At 23.5% G+C, this 7,500-nt stretch overlaps 1 protein-coding gene across 6 annotated transcripts in view; it reads right to left on the bottom strand.

Moving 5' to 3' along the window:
- The window catches only part of LOC101235049 (centrosomal protein of 104 kDa), a 47,442-nt gene that overhangs the window by 14,931 nt on the left and 25,011 nt on the right, over positions 1 to 7,500 (bottom strand). For all 6 annotated transcript variants that reach the window (XM_065799711.1, XM_065799712.1, XM_065799710.1 and 3 more), the window contains 3 exons: positions 599 to 675; positions 306 to 414; positions 69 to 185 (listed from right to left, as the gene is read on the bottom strand). In XM_065799711.1, coding sequence (XP_065655783.1) covers positions 69 to 185; positions 306 to 414; positions 599 to 675 — 303 coding nt within the window. The remainder of the gene's footprint in view (positions 1 to 68; positions 186 to 305; positions 415 to 598; positions 676 to 7,500) is intronic.

The raw sequence follows: 7,500 nt of genomic DNA, 5'->3' as shown, positions 1-7,500 counted from the left end.
AATGGGATAAAAGTTTACATAATTTAAAAGCCATAATCAAAAATAAACAAAAAATAAAAAGGAAAAACCTGTTTTATTTCCAGACTTTCATCAGCTTTATCGAGCATATCAAAAATTTTATTGTACAAAGGATTTTTTCGTGAGCTCGGATTATCCGGAGGTAAATAAGATCTTATTTCTTTAACCTAAAAAAGTACACTATACAAATTCAGAAAGTTACAAAAACAATATAACCTTAGTAGCCAATCAAAACAACAAAAATAAGCATGATAAAAATAACATTAATAAAAGTAAATAGAACATACATAATGGTATGCTTCAAAAAAGCAGCTTAAACTTGCTTCTCTAACTTCATTGTTAGGATGTTCTAGACTGACTGTAAGTATACTCATCACTTGTTCAGTTGAAAAACCTCTGTAAATATAAATATTTTACTACAAAAAATATTTTTAATGAACCTCTTCTGCCTTAATTTATACTTAAAATTTATATTTAAAATCTTCAAAAATATTATAATAATATTACCAAAACCAATTGTAATCTATTAAAAAAGCAAAAAGAAAGACATAACAACAAAAGATATTATTGAAATACAAACCCAGATGTATTTAATCCTAAATTTTTTATTAAAGCCTCCATTATTTTGAGTTGACTTTTCAATAGTCGCCACGACAACTGTAAAAAAATATATTACATGAAAAAACTGTTATGATATAAAATACACATATATAATCTCATATAACAAGTCATAAGTACAAATTTAATACACTAGTATTTGCATAATTGTACTTGAAATTGAATTTTGTATTGTACTTGATATTTTTTATTTTAATTTTGTATTAGTAATATTTACCTAACAACATTTTTTTTTAATTCTTAACTTTTAACTTAATATTTTAAACCTAATTTTCTGAGGAAATTCCATTTTTCAATATTTTGTATATTTTTCAATATTTGAATATTTTTAATTATTTTGTATATAAGTTACTATTATACTAGAGCAAAACAAAAATTAATATGCACAATTATTCTGCATACTTGGTGGTTATTAGAATCTTTACCCTGTTTATTCATTTCAAAAAAAAAAGTCTGAATTTAACATCGTTTTACTTTAACACTTACAGTTAAGTTAAGTAAACACATAACATAAGTATCTCTAACATAGTTGACAATTGGGCGACATATTTTCCCATGTCACTTACCTACTGTTAGTAGTACTGACGTTCAGTTTCAGATGCTTGTACATAACATTATACAAGTGGATTTTTGACATTTGAATATTACATATTGTTTTTTAAGTTTGCATATTACATCTTTATTAATAACAAAAATCTATTAAATCTATTAAAAATTAAATCTATTAAATTGTAATTTTTATACTTGCATTTTTTTTTTTTTTTTTTGAGAAAATATTGTGGTTTTCAAATATTTCTTTTATAAGTTTCTATATAATGCTGCTATGTAGTATAATTGTGATTATATAGAGTACTCACTTGAATCATTACAATCAATCTATAAAATGGTTTATAAAATGGTTTATACTCCTAAAAACATACACCTTTAGCAGCTCAGGGATCAGTAGTGCACTGATCTCAATGCTATCTTCAGTAGCTCAGTGATTAGTAGTGCACTAATCTCAATGCTATATTCATTAGCTCAATGATTAAGTACAGTGATCTCAACGCCGAAAAACTATTTTATTTTTTTACTTATTTTAGTGTTTTTCAATATTTTCTCTTTTTTAAATACAAAATAAAAAAGTCTAAGGAAATAAGACTTTTTACAATTTTTTTTAAATAATAATACAAATGGAATTTTTGCATTAAATATAAATGACATACTGTTATCAATTTACATAAGTTATATATTTACATAAGTCTAAATATTAATACGCTAATGAATAGTGCGCATAGTTACGCCTAATGTTCGTATTGTTAATTACGATTCTGTATTCTTTAAAATACACTATTTCTTAGTTTTTAAGTAGTTTCTTGACTTTTTTTATGGGCGATTATATATTCCATGCAGTCTTGAATAAGGTCAGCAAGCATATTAGAACTGATATACTTTTATTTTCAAGAAGAATTGATATTGTTCATTGTTTAAAATAAAAATTTAAATAATCGTTTGTTTGTTATTGGTTGATTTTATTTTTCTAATTTTTATATATGTTGTTCATTGTTTAAAACTTATTTGTTGTCTGTTGTTTTTATTTTTCTATTTTTTATAGCCTGTTTTTTTTTTTTAGAAGAAGTTAGAACTAAAATGACTGGAATGTTTTTTTTTAGTACAATGTTTCTTTTTTAGTAAAGTGTTTCAGTTTTGTCTTCAGTCTTTTTAGAATATTGTAAGCAAGTATTGTTTCATTTTTTAGAGCAGTTAGAAGGAGCTGAAGGCCTTATTAGTAAGTATATAGTGTATAGTAGTTTATTTATAGTTTATATTAGTAACATAGTTATATTAGTTTATTTATAGTTTATATAGTAGTTTATTTATAGTTTATATATAGCTTATTTATAGTTTATATTAGTTTTTATAGTATATAGTAGTTTATTTATAGTTCATATTAGTAAGTTTATTTATAGTTTGTATTAGTTCAAGTTTATTTATAGTTTATATTAGTAAGTTTATTTATAGATTATAGATTAGGATTAATGAGAATAAAAATTTTTTTTAGACAGGCAAGCTGACAGTGACTTAAGTAAATTTTATCATTTAGATTTTATTTGAGTACGAATGTAGCATTAGCAATTTTATTGTATGTCATTTTATCTCAATTTTTATTTTTAGGCAGACAGATAGAATTCAGTAAGGACTTAGATTTTGTAGATTTAAGAGCTTCTTTTGAATATTCTTTTAAATCATTGAATATGTTTTATATATTTTAATAAATTTTGTCATTGTGGTAGCATCATCAGCTGGTGCATCAGCAAATAGAAATGTCTTTTATTTTATTTTAAAAAGAATCAATAAATATTATTTATTTAAACATAATCATCACAATAAAATAGATAAGATAGATAAAATAGCTTTTTTATTTAATATTTTTTTATTTAGTTATAACTTCAGTTGCACCAGCCACAACAGGTAACTTAGTACATTTATTTTGATACTGAATTACATTTGTTACTTAAATTTTCAAGCAATAAATATTGTTTATTTCAACACTATAACTATTAATATTTTGATAAAGTCTTTACAACTTTTTTTTTACTATTCTTTTAAATTTTTAAAAAAGTTTTAAAAAAGTAGCAAAAGTGCTTATATTAACCACACCACTTGGTAATATGAGCACTTTAAATTAGATCAAAAAAATAACTTTAATTAAATTAAAAAATCCAACCTGACAATTAGAACAAAATTTTTTTTATCGAAAACATCTAATTTTTGGTATAAACTTAAATTAAAAAAAAAAAGAGCTTAATATCTCTTACTTCTGTTTTTTAAAAATATTTTGCTTTGCATAATTTATGGACAATCCCTTTCTGTTATATATTTAATGTTTGTTTTCTGGCCTTTTTCAGTTATATGTATATAGAAAACATGTCTGTTAATATTTACTCTAATGTGATCCTAAAAACATCTTAAGCTATTTGCTAATGCTTTGTGTAATTGTTGTAATGTTTTGTGTTGATAGACAGCTTGGCTTACCTTCCAGTTGGTTTCTATCGTTAAAATTATTACAGGTAGTTTCACTAACTGCTTTTAATCATTCACCAAAAGCCAAGATAACATTTGATATTACTACAGTACAATTTTTATACCTCATATTAATTTTTTTTATCTTTAGTGTTAATTATTAATTATTTTCCACTTTAAATGAGATTAGTTAAATGAGTTGGCTTTTCATTAAAAGATACTGGTTTCAAAATTGAACACCATTATCAAAATGCTCTGGGTTAAGTAGTTTTTAAAAATCCGGTTTCTATTTTGTTCTTTTTTAATTTTTACTAGCTTATTTTTCTATAACTTCCTGCTAATATGGAATCACGTAAATTTTTAAATATGTTTAAAAATTTTCGTGATTTATCATCGTCTCCATGGTAATAATTATTTTTAATTATTTTAATATGGTTTTCTTTACAATGAATATGCTTGGCTTCTCGGTCCTGTAGATGGCAGCTGATATAACTGATTTTGAAAAGTGCCTTCAATGTTAATTGTTTTTTTAGAAAAATTTGTTTCATAAAGAGTTTTTTTTATATGTATATTTTTGTTACACATTTAATTATATATCATGTAAATAAATTTGTTTAAAAAAAAAAGTAAACACAAGTTTAAATATTTTTACAAATTTTTACAACTGTTTTATATGGTTTTAACATCTTTTCAGCTCATTATGCTGGGTGAATAAAAAAATAAACTCCTTTTACTCAGCGCTTTTAGACTAATTGCTCAGCTTTATGTGAATACATTTATCGATTTTGCTCAAATTTGTATTCACGTTAAGGGTAACAATTACTTCAAAAATGTTGAGTAAAAGCAATTGCGTTCTTGAATAAAAGAATTTCTTTTCATACCAGTTGACAATTTACATATTAATAAGTTATATTAACATACAAGTTAAAGTATAATTTTTGTGAATATTTATTTTTTAAGCTTCACTCATCACTCTTAGAAAAATAAAGAACAGTTTAAAAAGAATTAGAAACTACTCAGTTAAAAGTAAAATTAAGAGAAAGAAAAGGGAAAATATATTCCGGATATTTTACCAAAACAATTTTCCGCAATTTTAAAATAAGACTTGGATGATCTATGCACATAATTCAAGTAAATATTTTAAGATAACGATTTTGTTGTGATTTGCGCATATAATGTTCGAACATTGCAAATTAAACTTAACTATAATCTATATCTTTAATGAAGTTTAATGAAGGCTAACTGTATCTTTAATGAAGCTTACAATTTAGTTGAACTAGGAAGCCAAGAAAAATAAATGTAAGCAGAACTAGAAAAACATTAATAAATTTATAATTTGTTAGAGAAAACAAATAAAAATTAAGTTGTTATTAATAATTTATTTACTAATACTTTTTTTACTTTTTTAATTACTAAATAAGACTTGGATGATCTATGCATGTAATTCAAGTCATATTTTAACAAAACAATTTAGTTCTGATTTGCGCATTTAATGTTTGAATGTTGCGGAATAAATGGTTGACTGTATCTTTGATGAAGCTAACAGTTTTGTTTAACTAAGAAGCCAAGAAAAATAAAAGTAAGCACACCTAAAAAAGTATTAATAAATTTATATTTCATTAGAGAAAACAAATAAAAATTAAATCGTTATTAATTATTTATGTACTAAAAACCCTTATTACGGGTTGCCTACTGCTAGTTTCTTACAATTCCGTATAAAAAAGTGTTGAGAGACTCTTTCTCGCCATTAACTTGAATTTTATGGCTGCCTTCAGCTTTGTGTCAAACACACACAAATGGAAACTATTATTAAATTCAACAATATTATATAAGATGCTTGTTAGTTCATGAAAAAATTCAAGTAAATGTAGAAAAAGTTAACTCTTATATAAAAAAAAAAAAAGGAAAGCGATGTTTTACAAAAATATTTCTTTATCATTGATTGAAATAGGTATAAGATATTGCCTTAAATGTTTGGAAAAAAATAGTGATATTTGAAATGACACACAATATATTTATAACCCTATATTATACATTAAATATACTACAGCAACATTTATAAATAGCAACAACAAGACAAATAACAACAAAAATAACACAAACAAAAAACTCAATTGACAGAGAAAAATGTAAAAATATATATACTCAGAATTATTCATAGAGAAAAATACATGACATATAAACAATACACAAAAATTGATAATATAAACAATGTACTAAATTAATAAAAAATAAAAAATTGTTCTTTTCCCTTTCCTTTAAAAAGATTAATTTTTAGTGGTAGAATAATCTGTAGTTTTTTATAATTTTTTTTTTGAGCATTTTTTTTTTTTAACTTGTACTATATTTTTATTATTATTTTTTTTACCTTTATTATTTATCTACATATTTTATTATTGTTTTTACTTAGTTTTTTTTTTCTTATCTTATATCTTTTAAAATTTAGTTTTTGTACTTTACTTATGTTTAGTAAATTAATTTTATGAATATTATGCATTGAATAGCGCCTAATTTAAAAATTTCCAGTATCTTTCAGTATCACAAATTGCAAGTTTGAGCAGAGGGTTTTTAAACCAGCTATAGTTAAAATTAGTTTTAAAATTAGTTTTAAAATAGTTTTTTATAGTTTTCTAAAATAGTTTTCTATAGTTAAAATTAGTTTTAAAATAGTTTTAAAATGTTTCAGATTTCTTTGCCTAAAGAATTAAGGAACTGATTATTTTAGTATTAAGGAATTGATTATAAATTGATTATGAGAAAAAAATATAAAATTTCTACTCCTAATATATGCATCAGGGACTCGGAGTATCAAAAGGACTCTGGCTTTATGACTTTATTGTTTCATGGTCTCTGGTGTTCAAAAGCTCTAAATATGTTGGTTGATTAATGATCTGTTATAAGAAAAAAATTCATGATATTTAATGACTTGGAACTTATTGTTTTTTAACCCAGAATCCTGGAGTCCTTGCCGCCATTATATTAAGGACTCCGGGTTCAAAAATTGATTGTTCTTCTGACCTATAAGTCTTGATTTTTTCCCCATTAGTAGCCCATAAGCATTTTTATATTTTTAAAGCTTCTGGATACCAAAAACTAGAAAGAAGTAATCTTTTTGTGACTTTCTAATTTAGAGTGCTTTTTGAACCTCCGCATCCCTGATATACATTGTTAAGTAATTGGTTCAAACAATTTATTGGAAATACTAGAATGATTGTCAACAATTTATTGATATTTATAAGCATAGTGAAAATAAAAATTTACAAACTTCAATATGATATTTTAACAGTCATTAGTGAGTTGTAAGTCTGCTATCATAAAATTATAAAGCATATATAGTCATAAAGAAAACTAGTGAGTTGTATGCCTCCTATTATAAAGCATATATAGCTATAAAAATTGTAGTTATAAAAATACAAAGTTTTAAAACCGCTCTATTTACTTTTCTATTCTTTGTTTTTCTCTTTTTTAACTAGTTCATTTTTATTCACTTTATTTATTAAAATAATAAATGAAGTTAATAAACATAATCCAATAAATTGTGAAAAAAAAATTACATAACACTCGTGTATTTAAGATTGAGACTTCTTTTTGATCAGGGGAGCTTGGCTGTTAAAGAACTGTCTGAAAAATAATGAAAATTGATTAAAACTTTTGACTAAAACTTTAATTTCATTAAACGTGGTAGGAAAACCTTTCAAAATGGTTGTTTTTTTTTAGGCTTTAAAATTTTTCTTTTGTATATATATGTGCATTTAATATTTATAATTTTGCACATTTTCTTATATATATCATAGTTTCTTAAATATCGTACAGTATCTAAAATATAGTACAGTTTATGAGGTTTATGTGGTATTTAGTTTT

The sequence above is a fragment of the Hydra vulgaris genome, chromosome 06 (assembly GCF_038396675.1).
Source record: "Hydra vulgaris chromosome 06, alternate assembly HydraT2T_AEP".
NCBI lineage: Eukaryota > Metazoa > Cnidaria > Hydrozoa > Anthoathecata > Hydridae > Hydra > Hydra vulgaris.
Note: the sequence above shows the minus strand (reverse complement) of the source record. Positions and strands in the feature narration are given on the sequence as shown.